General features: G+C 32.2%; 1 protein-coding gene across 1 annotated transcript; it reads left to right on the top strand.

The window, feature by feature from the left end:
• Positions 1-6,690: 6,690 nt before the first annotated feature.
• On the top strand, positions 6,691-10,572 carry LOC131609262 (F-box/kelch-repeat protein At3g23880-like). The gene is made up of 2 exons (XM_058880944.1): positions 6,691-7,972; positions 8,658-10,572. Exon 1 carries the CDS (start codon positions 6,759-6,761, stop codon positions 7,968-7,970), a length of 1,212 nt encoding a protein of 403 aa, XP_058736927.1. The 5' UTR covers positions 6,691-6,758; the 3' UTR covers positions 7,971-7,972; positions 8,658-10,572.
• Positions 10,573-13,632: the final 3,060 nt, after the last annotated feature.

Genomic DNA, 13,632 nt, shown 5'->3' with positions numbered 1-13,632 from the left:
AAATTTATCCGATACAACCATCATCAACTTCACTTCCACGTCCAACCATCCAACATAACAACCCATTGACACATCTCAAATCGACTACACATATGTCGACCATTCTGGTACTTCTTCAACATAACCGTTACTAACTTATTAACTATTCCAACGCCATTCGAAAGTGCGAACATCGACGCCATGCAGCGACACTCTTTACGGTATCTCCAAAACTTCTCAAATGGTACACTAATTCTTAAAATTTATTTTCAATAAACCTATTAATTACTCCTTAAATTCACTCAACTTTGACGCTGACGTCCTTTGTGGCACCAACAAACAAGTCCAGTTCCAAGAACAAGCATAACCGCAAATCCCATCTCTTTCCAACATCATCCTGTTATAAATAAGTCTATTACAGCTTCTGAAACCATTTTTAAAATAAATTTCATCTCGTTAGCTTTCCAACGCTTCAAACGGGACTAAAATCGGATGTCCAGAACTCAAGTTATGAATTTTTGAAGTTTCACAAAACATTCAACAATTTCCTGCGTTTTGCTTACGGAATTTCCACTCCAAAACTCATTTTTCTTCAACTTAAACATATTCCAAACAACTCTTAACATATCTCCTCACTTCCAAACTTTTTATAACTCGAGAGACACATTCTTTCGCCGAAATTCAGTTTTTGAAACACCCAGACAACAATCTTCTTTCCGAACTTGCAAATGAACCACATCCGAGAAGCAAAGCTTCTCCCCCACTTCGCTCAAACTAATTCATGCAACAACCAGAAAGCAACAAGTACCGACAGTGTTGTACACACTTGTCGCATACAAAAGGATAAACAATAATTAGACGACTCTGGCCGGACGGACCGACCTGCTCTGATACCACTAATGTAACACCCCAAATCTACCCGATAAATTCTACAGAAAATCAGAGTGCGGAAATTCAACATACAATTGGGATGTCACATTCAACGTAAAACAACAAACAACTTAATCACATATATCATAGATACATAGCACATAACTCGGATGAACCGATAAAACCTGTTTACTCTTTTAAAAAATAAAACAACTTTTATTAATAATAATATCAATTATTCAACTTCATTTCGCATAATATTTTTATTAAACTAAAACAACTTCACCAACATCATATTACTTCATAAATTCCACTTAAAAGTTAACAACTTATAGTTATAACAACAATTAAAAGACAATCGTTCATCCCCCGAGTGCTACGTATCAGAGCAAGACCCAACTCGAACTAACAACAACTAAAGACTTCATAAAATCACTTCAAACTTCCACCGCTATCTTGAGTATCTGTCAATTTCCCATGGTAGGGAAACATCATTCAGAAAGGGTGAGATATCTACCAATATAAACAAACGCATGATAAACAATATATTAGAATTTAATCATACGAAATTATCACGTTACAGCTTTCAGACTACATTTATAATAACAATTAACCTGAACAGTTATAATTAACAAAAATAAATAACAACAACATATTAATAGTTATAACAACTATTTCTCATCTTCCAGACAATACCCGTCACAACACGTCATTAGTATAACAATTTATAATTACAACTCCATATTATCACAATTTAACAACAACTCAAGTCACATCACATCACAATTAAATCACACTCATGCCACATACAATGAGACTCTACAACTGCACATGCATGTGGTACCCAGGGCTTCAGCCCCCATCGCAAATTGCCAGTTAAACAGAGGCATCAAGGCATAAGCCTTCGTCACTAATTTGCCAATCCAGGTCGTCGCCAAAAATGCATATGTATATGAATGCAACAAACACACACAACAAACAACATCATCGTCATAAGGCATAAGCCTATATCGTCGCTATACTAATAAATAGAGGTATACATCGTCACTGAAACATCCTTCAACTTCGCATAAAACAACAACAATTATCACCACAACAACAACTAATTTCATCGAATCAACACGACAGAATCACAACAAATAATCAGGAATAATTTCCTACGAATTTAACCCCCACATATCATTCATCATGAATCCGGTTATAGAGTTAGAACCCCACCCCTTACCTTGTATTCGGAGTCCGTTCTACAATTCTACCGATCGAAGCCATCTAGCCTTAGCTCCCAACCATTGCCTCTTTTAATCAGAATCAAAAGCTGAAAATTTCCCAAATATGCAGCTACAGTGCGATGATCATATCTCACAACTCAGACCTTATTTTAAAGATCCCAACGGTCAAAAGTTAGCTATAGGTGTTGCGAACCTACCCACAAAATTTGGCGACGATCCAACGGTTAACGAATCAGGGATCTTCGATTTAGTGAGACTGCTGCAAGAAAAACGGGAATGAATTTCTCTCCTATTTTCTCTCTTCTCTACAACTTCGCATGACCAATTTCCCAAAACTTTTTCTCTTCTAATTAACCTAATTCTTATCTTAACCTAATTTCATTAAACCTATTGGGCCTAACATTCACACCCCACCTTTTACTACCACCATCACTTAATTAAGTCCATATAGTAAATCTAGTATTTCTTTAATACTATTTCTACAACTTAATCAATTAATTAATCAACTAATTAATCATAAAAACTCATGTCAACAATTCTCAACACTCCACAAATTCAATAATTAAATTTGAAATAATTTGAAAGTATTTAATTAAATAATTAATTAAATACCGGGTGTTACAGAAAACAACATTCTATACATCCCAAATGCCCTCAAAATCATACCAGTACGAATTTCAGAAAATAAACCACACATACAACATAATTTGCACATTTACACATACTTCTAATCAAGCTTAACATCATTATTCAACACCAATCATCATTCACAACATAAATTGAACCAAAGTTCTATAAACCCCAAAACCCCAAACCCGACATACAATCCAATTCAGAATCCTAACATACAAACTCTATTGAATCATTCATACAACCCATAATAGAGGTTAATGAGAAGAATCCCCCCTTACCTCGATGTCGAATTCTTGGATGCCCTTGCTCTTTACTCTTGCTCTTCTCCCAATTTCACTTTCAGCTCTTTTCTTCTCCCTTTTGGTTCTCTTTTCACAAAATCCTCCTCTTTTCTATTTTATGAAAATATAACATTATTTTAGTAAAAGGCTTTGCAACTGACACACCCCCCCAATTGCTACTTGCGACACTGGCCCATTAGCTTCATCAATCCATATTTCTCAAATAATTCAATTAATTCTAATATTTAATTAAAAAAATTAATTAAATTAAATAAAGAAATTTATGGGGTGTTACAGAATACATCCAATCATGTTATAAATTATGCATATGTATGAACTGACACTATGCATGTGGTACCAACATCATCAAATGGGTATAACCCATGACCGATCCAACATCATCAAGATACGACCCAGCCAGCACAGATCCCACACAATGGGAATCATGCCCTTCACTGATCCAACACACCCTCATGGATACAGTATCATCAATGAACATGAATGAATGCAACATATACACCATACTTATACCATCATCATCATCATCAAAATCATCATCATCATCACGTATGTTCATATATATTAACATCATTAAATCACAATTCCATCATCATCATATAGAAAACATACACGTATTTGCACCAATCATCATCCTCAATAAGAAATAGTATACATGTATTTCCATCATTCTAAAACCAATCAATCATCATCATATAGATTATTCTATAAGGTTCGTTTAGCTCGAAACGGCACATCAAACGGACCAACAGTTAAAAGTTATGCATCTTTGAACTTTTAAAATATCTCAAAACATCAACAGCACGCGGCGCCATCTTAGTTCGCGGCGCGAACTGAGCGTCCCAAAAATCCTTGGCTCTCTGCCAAGCTATTCGCGGCGCAAACATATGCACGCGGCGCGAAGCGAGAAAAAGTTACGCCTTCGCGGCGCCAACACGGGTACGGGGCGCGACCTGTGAGTATCACCACATCCTGGCATTCTGCCCACCTGTTCGCAGCGCCAACCCTATGCACGCGGCGCGAACCGGTGATTTCAGAAACCCCAACCTGCAGAAAACAGCATTCTACACATCCCAAATGCCCTCAAAATCACACCAGTACGAGTTTCGGAAAATGAACCACACATACAACACAAATTGCACATTAGTATACACAATTCAAGCACCAATTAACATCATGCACATCATGCACATCATGGATTCAACAAAGGATTAAAAGTCACACAAATTAACCCAATCCATGAACCTATCATATGACTCAATTGATACGAATTCCACATCTATTCTATGCTATTAACCCCTAACCCGATAATAGATGATAATCAGATAAGTCCCCCCTTACCTTAGTCAAATTCTTGAACTCTTCCCCTTTCTTTGCTTTTGCACTTTCACGTTCTTCCTCTCTTCTCCTCTTTTGCTCTTTTCACGTTCTTTCTCTAATTTTCTTCTTTTCCTTCTTTTATGAAAAATAATAAAATTTAGTAAAAAGGCCTTGTGACTAACACCCCTCCTTTTACTAACGCTACCTCGGCCCAACTCTATTATTTTCCATAATTTTTAGAGAAATGTCAAATAATTCCAATAAATAATTTAAATCCCAATTAAATTAAATTAAGGAAAATAACGGCTGTTACAGGCGGTTTAGCAGAATATTGACTCTTTTCAGAAGAACTATAATCATGTGGAATACTAGTTCCAGTAACATGGCTATCATCAATATCCCCCATATAGTACATTTTTCTCTTTAGGATCTTTTTTTGTACCACTGTTAAGTGTTAAGCACATACGATGCTCTGATACCAAAAAAGGTGAGAAAAATACACAAGAATGAGGGTCTGAATTGTGCATTTGATAACTTTTGCCTTTTTCAAAACAACAGCTTCTAAATCTGACCAAGTTCAGATTCTAAGCTAGAGAAGCAACAACGGAATAAATTAAAGTGTTGAAGCAATAAGTAAATCTTACACAAGAATTATTCTGGTTCCTCTATAATGAGAGTAGTTCAATCCCCTTGTCACACAAGAGCTTTTCATTATAATCAGAACCTTATTACAACTTGCTTAGACACACCAGTCCAAGACTTCATGCTCAATCATTCTGAAAGAGACTTCCTTTCCTAAACACACCCGTTCAGGACATCCTTGCTCAATAACAACTGAAAGAGACTTTCTTGCCTAAACTCACAGTTCAGGACTTTCTTGCTCAATCACATTTAAAAGAGACTTCCTTGCTCAAACGCTCAGTCTGAGTTTTCCTTGCTCAAACACACCGTTTGAAACTTTTACAAATTCTAAAAAAAATGTTTAGGATTACAACAAGATGTACCTGATATACAATCAGAGGTACAAATTATACAACACAAGCAAAGATCTTGTTACTTGGGATTTCTTTGATATACATGTGTAATAAACTCTCATGTCTATGTACAATACAACAATTATGTATGAAACTTAGAGCGCGAAACATTTCATGTTCTTTGTTGTATGTATTCTTGTTGTTGTCTTCTTTTGAGTCTTTTGCTCCTTATATAGAGAGAGAAGAGAACAAAAGAGACGTTGGAAGCTTTCTTGTACAAGTTTCTTTGCTGAAGAAGCGGTTTCAAAGAGAGAGACGTTGGAATGGTACGATTAGGACTTTCATCTTCTGAGTAAACTCTTTATCCATTATGTCTTTCTCAAGTGTGGCGTCCCTAGGCATGCTAGAGTAGACAAAAGAAATCATGTCATACAACCTTGAGCCTTGTTCTAAAACCTCCAATTGACTTTCTCCATAATTCTGGTAGTTTGTCAAGATGGAGCTAATTTTACACAAAGTACAGACCAAAAGGTGTTGTATTGCATCTCCAGCTTATTAGAGTCTAAGTCAATTTTGGTGTCGAGGTTCCATTTGAAAACTAGATTCTGATCAATTAGAATCTGATTTATTTTGCTTCTTTAAGTTAAATACCAGCTTAATGATCATGCACACTTAAAAAAATGATATTAGACGGTATTGTTCTTTAAGTACTTTATTATCATCAAAATTCAAAAAATATGAACAGATTTCGTTCCAACAATTGATAATGCTTAAATCCGCCCTATCATTCCTATTACAATGCCTAATTTCTTTTGACAAATAAATAGGGATTTCTGTTATTAATTAAGTTCATTGTTATAGTGCTTAAAGTTCATGTTGAGATTTTTGTCAAAAAAAAAAAAAAGTTCATGTTGAGATAAATATTCTTTCAATCTTTGATAAAGAAAAAATTCTTTCAATCTCACTATAAATATTCTCTTATAAACGTTTTTTATAACTATTTTTTGTTGTTGTTAATTTTAACTCTTACACTTAAAATATTAGTTAAATAATTAAATATAAAAATATTCTCTTAAAATTAAGTCAAAATATTATTTTCAATAATAAATTATACATTTTTAAGTTTTTAAACTTAGTGCTTAAGATTCTACTTTCATAGGTAAATTTTTAAATACTCATGAATTTTAATAAAAAATTTAGGTAAAAGGTATTAAAATTTATAATTTTAAATAATTAAATAATTGTTTTGTTTCATCTTATCTGTAAATTTTTTAGATTCATTTTATAATTGCATAATTAATATTTATTTTAAAATTATTTTTATTCTAGAACATTAAAACAACTTTCTATTAAAAAAAAAAAAAGGACAAATGTGGTACAGGCACAGCACACAGTACAGCTATCCAACTTACAATCCATCGAGTCTCCATCTCCGCCACTTTCCTCACGCGAAAATGGATCTCCGTCCCTCTCAATCTCGCCGTCCGCCCAGCTCTCCGTCGTCACCACCTATCCTCCCCGACGAAATCATGGCAGAAGTCCTCTCCTTCCTTCCCGTCAAATCTCTCATGCAAATGAAAAGCGTCAGTAAGTTCTTCAACTCCCTCATTTCCGATCCCACCTTTATCAAAATGCATCTCCGTCGATCCGAGCAAAACCCTCAACTCACACTCGTCTCAGGAAAATCCGTAGCAGATTTCCGTTTCGTCACTCTCCCTATCAACAGTTTTCTCGAGAATCCTCTTATCACCGTTCCGGAGAAGCCTTTCCATCCATTGTTAGACACTGTCCATTACTGGTTGGTTGGTTCTTGTAACGGGTTGCTCTGTTTTGCTCATTATTCTAGTTTCACTGGTAGCTACAGAGATTGCTGGCTCAATTTCTATAATCCAGCTACAAGTACTTTATCTAGGAAATTAGGGTATTTTAAGGATTATTGCAAGCATCGTTATTTTTTCTCTAGATATGCATTTGGTTATGATAGTTTAACTGATAATTATAAAGTAGCCGCGTTACGAGTGATTGGTGGTGAAAATGGTGACAACGAAACTCAATTGAGAACAGAGGTGAGAGTTTTTAGTTTGAAGGATAATGTTTGGGGGGATATTCAAGGTTTTCCGGTTGGACCTCTCCGGTTAACTCTTCCAAGTGAGAATCATGGTGTTTATTTGAATGGGAGTCTTAATTGGCTGGCGCTACGGAATTGTTATTCCGCGGATAGGTTTTATCATAGTAGTGATATTATTCTTGATCAATTTGTGATCATTTCGCTTGATTTGGGTGCTGAGAGACACGTGGAGTTAATGCCTCCGCGGGGTTTGGAGGAAGTGCCGTTGATTGAGCCGACTATTTCTGTGTTGCTGGAGTCTCTTTGTTTTTGTCATGATTTCAAACAGACTTGTTTGGTTATATGGCAGATGAAGGAGTTTGGGGTTGGAGAGTCTTGGACTCAACTCTATAGAATTAAATATCAAAATCTTCAACACATTGGATGCTGGTCGCCGTTGCACATTTCTCAGGATAAGAATACTTTGGTATTGGCAAACAAGCGAGACCTGCTAGCTATTATCTATGATTGGACAAATAATAGGGTAGAGATAGTTACCAATAAACCGCGATGGGCCTTTTGCAAGGATTATGTTGAAAGTTTGGTTTCTATTCGTTGAAAGTAAGTTTCTGTTTGAAAAATTACTTGATTGAATTTATGTTAATATGTGTATGTTGTATAATATGTCGTGGATTGTTTTCTTACGATGATTTTGATTTGATTGTTGAATGATTACTTATGAAATGAATTTGTTTTGATTTTATGTTTAATATAATCTAGAAGATGCATTTTCTTTAGAGTTGAGTAGCTAGATGATGTATCTCCCATGAATACATTCATCCTCTCTTGGATATTTTTTATTGAGTTGGTGTTAAGCTTAAGCATGAAATAATCCTCATTTTGCAAAGTAGTACATTATTTATGTTCGAAAAGAATTTGAATGTAACATAATGAATGGTGGAAGTGGGAAACAAATCTATGAGACGCGCATCAACAATTTATATATATATTTTGCAATTAGATATTCTTCTTGTTCCAATTTAATATCCATGCTAATGCCAGAGGCGGTATTATTTTATTTCTTTACTTGATAATGATATTTTTATAGAATATGATATTTAGTATTATAACCTCTTGTCACCTGGGGCATCATGATTGAAGTTAATATTTTTGTTTTTCAACAAAGATAAATAACTGTACTACTTTTGAGATCTATCCATTCATTTATTTTCCTTTGTATTTTTGTTCTATTTTCATGTTTTTCTTTTTCACTCTCCTGTTTAATTGAAGTCATTTTGAATTGTAGATCGACAACCCCAACTTCAAGTACACCTGGTGCCATTGATGGAACTTGGTGGAATGTTGGAAGAAAAAGGATGGGGCTTATTGGAATAACGAATAATTTCGCTATTGAAGGAACTTGGTGGAATGCTTGGAAGAAAGAGGATGGGGCTATTGGAACAACGAATAATTTCGCTATTGATGGAACTTGGTGGAATGCTTGGAAGAAACAGGATGGGGCTGATTGGAACAATGAATAATTTCATCAGTAACAAGTTACAGCACTCATTTTGTTTAGCACATTATGACCCTCTTGATGTTGCTCTTTAGGTTTCTTTGGAAACATGTGTAGTGTAGCAACTTTCCGCGTTATAGTTTGCTGGTTTTTGTGTAAAGGCAGGTGAAAGTCTTCAACTTTATAAGTAATTTAAGTACATGTTTTGTAGAACAGGTACAGTTCACATTACAATTCAAATCTTGTTGTAGTTTTACAAGATTCAATTAATGATATACTGAAAATCTATATCTGGATATTCTTTTCTTTTTGTTCCTTTTTCGCTCTTGATTTATTTGTTATACTCTTACCTCGACTAGATCCCATGATCTAAGCAACCATGTTGTAGGTGTTCTAAGTAGCAATATACTAAACTTACTGTTTAGATAATTATGAATAATGAATAAGTTCTCAATATTGTCAGATTGGTGTTTTGTTATTCTGTTATTAGTTACAAGATCAGAATTGTGTGTTCTGATTTCTACTGGATCCCGCCGTCCTGACAACCTTGTTAAACTCATTGTTTGGATGATCATATGTAAGTATGCAATAAGAGTTGTTTTGTTTTTACATTGTCATAGAATCTCATGAATTTGTCCGAGCTTGCAGGAGAGGCTCTGCGTAGCTTGATTCCAATTTAACTTACTCAGTTTCATAACCATACTTGTGAGTAGTGTGCTAAGAATTTTTATTTTTTGTGTGATGCGTGGAAGAATTGAAGTTGTTTAGAAGGTTAAGACTTGGCCTCATTCCTTTATTTTTTTTCCCACACTTATTTATTTGTATGATGGAAGTGCTCTTTGTCAACAATGTGTTGTTAGATACACAGGAAATTTCAGTACTTCTTTTTTCTCGATTTATTTTGATTCTAAACTAAAGTAATGTAGCCTTGGGTCGTTTTTGGAGGTTTTTTTGCATATCAGTCTTAGTAGCCGTTCTGCATCAATGCCGGCGCTCTTTTACATAGTTTGTGTGGCAGCATAATGCAGGACAGTCTCGTTTGTGTGACTGTGGCAGCATTTTATCTGCTTGGTCGGGTGTTTAGTGGATGGAGCTTCTGGTTGTTATTGGTTGTGCTTTGCGGTGGTTTGGTGTCGGCAGCGGCGTGTGGACAGTGTACCAGATTTTTTGATCTTCCAGTAATTTTTGAGTTGGCTAGTTTAATGGAGCAAGTTTGTTATTGTGTTAATCTAATTTAGTTGTGTATCTTCAATTTTTGAATTGTAATTGCTGTGATCTAATTCTGTGCTGTGGTGTAATTTTGGTTGAGGTTTCTGTCTTGGTCAGCTGGTCTGTGGCTGCGTTTTATGCTTGATAACCTCGCTAATACTGCGTTTTATGATTGATAACCTCGCTAATATGCTGTATGGAATATTGGCATGTCTCATGCCCTTGGGTTTTGGTAATATATTTTTGCTGTTTAAAAAAAAAAAAGAAAAGTAAATAATATACATTAGAGTTTTGGAACTTGTTACTGTGTTAGATACACTTGAATGACAGTTTCCATCGAACATTCTTTAGAGAAATTTTACTCTCATCTCAATTATCAATCAATGTAAATGGAAAGGTGATAGCTTTTTTCTATTGCAAAAGCTGCGTGAGATAAGGGAATTCTTTACCTCCTCTATTATTTGGTATAGTGGCGGATGTCCTTATCATGGCCAATCCTCATCCCTTCAAAGAGGAAAATTCAAATCTTTATGAGTCACTATGGAGGCTCTTCTTCCAACTCATGTCTTGTATGCAAATGATATCATGCTTGTCCTTCAAGAGAACAAGAGATCACTTCAAATTCAAATGGTTATGAAAATCTTTAAAGAGTCTGGAGAGATATCAGGGTAAATTATGAATAAGGACAAAAGTTAATTCTACGTCTATAAAAAAAAGGTTAATTCTACTATCCCGCAATGACCTTATAAAGAGAAGGTAACATTAATATTCAAAGATAAACCAAAGCATATTAAATTCCAGAGTATATCTCACGAAATCACAACCAAACTAGCATCTTAGAAGAATTCTCTTTTATTTATTAAGGGGAGAATATAGTTAATAAACTTTCAGATCTGCCAGGGATATTTTCACGGTGATTAGTTGTGATTTTTCGTCATTGAAATACATAAATACAAGGTGAAGATATGAGCTCATTTTTCGGTTTTAGCGTGGTGTGCAGTAAATAAGGGTTGAGACACACCATATTTATATAATTACTAGATCGCCAAAACCCGTGCTTCGCACGGGTATATTAGAAATAAAACTATATATATATATATATATATATATATATATATATATATTTGATATTTAATTTTTTATTTAGATATACAATTATTTTGTAGGCCATTCAGGTTATATTTGTAATTATATTATTAATTTTTTAATGCGAAAAACTATAAATTATTTTTTTTAGTTAATAATATGGAGATTAAATAAGACATGTTTATATTATAACTACTTACGTAGCCAAAAATATGTAGACCTTTATTTGTAAGAAATCGTAAAATTTATCTTATAAATTTATAAGATAATAGTATGGATTTTGTGCCTTGGCAAGTTCGAAACCGATAGGTCAGCTGTGTTAATATCACTAATAGTATGGATTTTGTAGCTTCTCATATTTTCAGAGAAGAGAATAGTTGTGTGGATTCTATGGTAAGGTAAATATTGGACAAATGGTATCAGAATACACTAACTATAATTGCATCCCTATTTTCTTGCGGGCAGATTTTGTAAAGAATAGGCTTGATTTTCTTTTTATAAAATTAATTTGCTAAATAAAAATTTATAAATATTAATGTATATAAAAATAAAAGTGATAAAGTTATAACTTACTCATTAAAAATAAGTTTGATATTATTTTTAGAGACAATATAAATTTATTTTAAAAAATTAATTAAAAATTGATTTTATCGAGTTTACAAAAACTTTATAAAGAATTAACGTTAATAATTATTATTATTCTAATTTAAATGGTTATCTAATTATTAATTGAAAACAAATATAAATTATAGAAACATCTAAACTATAATAACAAAAATTATATAAACTGACATGTTATTTTGATATAATAATTAAAAAATGTACAAACTTAAGATATAATTACCATCATCTAAATTTATGTAATAAAAAATTAAATATTCAAATGACTTACATATCATTATATAATATCATTAATAGTTTCGATCCTAACACAATCACGTGAAAGAACATCACACAAAGAAAACTTCAAAATTGAACCATTATAAAACTAAATAAGCCATATATGAGATTAAAACCAAATACAATAACCTACACAAAAAAAAAATTTGTAAGCTATAAATTCTAAATCAGAATACTCTAAAGACTTATTACAGACTTATTACTTTCAGAATGTTATGTGTTTAACCCCATTAAATCATAATTCTTCAAACACATTTTTAGCACGTAAAGTTTCTCAATATTACCTTAAGGAACATATGCACAATCAACTCTTAGATTAAAGTATTATTAGTTTGATAATTTATACATTAAAGGTAAATGAAAGAACAAATGGAACAATAGTAACAAATAATTTACAATAAGATAGTAACAAATGGAACAATAGTAACAATAACAATATGGTGAATAAAGATATTAAGGATAAAGATATATCTATTTATTTGAACAATTATTTAAAAATTACAACTAAAATAACAAAAATTACATCAATAAAAACATTCATAAGTGACCAATCTGCAGACGTTCCAAGCAGCAATGATCAAACACAAATTTATCATCTTCTCCTGATTCAAATAGAAAAAACAATATCAATAAAAAAGAGAGTTTAAATACTTGTAATAGAATAACTCAATCTCTATTATGCCACACAAACTAAATGCAAGACATATATGTAAAAAGAAACAAAAACCATTATAAAAAAAAAGAAAAGAAGATCACCATCAAAGATTTGTTTTGTAGAAAATGATGATAAACCATTATCACATATTTATATACACAATGATTTTGGATATGGATAAAACAATAACAAATAATAAAAATAAAAACGTATTAATTAAATTTAATATAATAAATAAATGAGTGAATGATCCTAATTAAACATTAGCAGTTACAGAATTGAATTGAAAAAAAAAAACGTTTAAATAGTTATGAAATATTTATAAAAACAAATTGTTATTTTTTTATATTAAAATATATTGCAAACTAATCTCTTAATATATGATATGATAAATTTGAGTTAAATAAATATATTATTTGAATAGAAACATGTAACTATTTTATTATATTTATTAAAACATCAATTTTATATAATATAATAAGTGAGTGAATGATCTTAATTAAACAATAGCAGTTACAGAATTGAATTGAAAAAAAAAAAACGTACAAATAGTTATGAAATATTTATAAAAACAAATTGTTATTTTTTTATATTAAAATATATTGCAAACTAATGTCTTAATATATGATATGATAAATTTGAGTTAAATAAATATATTATTTGAATAGAAACATGTAACTATTTATTATACTTATAGAAATGTAAAATTTATAAAATATAATAAATGGGTGAATGATTCTAATTAAACAATAGCACTTACAGAATTGAATTGAAAAAAAAAACGTTCAAATAGTTATGAAATATTTATAAAAACAAATTGTTACTATTTTATGATAGGATAAATTTGAGTAAAATAAATATATTATATGAATAGAAACATGTAACTATTTTATTTATTACTATGACTCAATATTA

Source organism: Vicia villosa, linkage group LG6 (genome assembly GCF_029867415.1).
Source record: "Vicia villosa cultivar HV-30 ecotype Madison, WI linkage group LG6, Vvil1.0, whole genome shotgun sequence".
NCBI classification, from domain to species: domain Eukaryota; kingdom Viridiplantae; phylum Streptophyta; class Magnoliopsida; order Fabales; family Fabaceae; genus Vicia; species Vicia villosa.
This window is presented reverse-complemented; position numbering and strand designations above follow the sequence as displayed.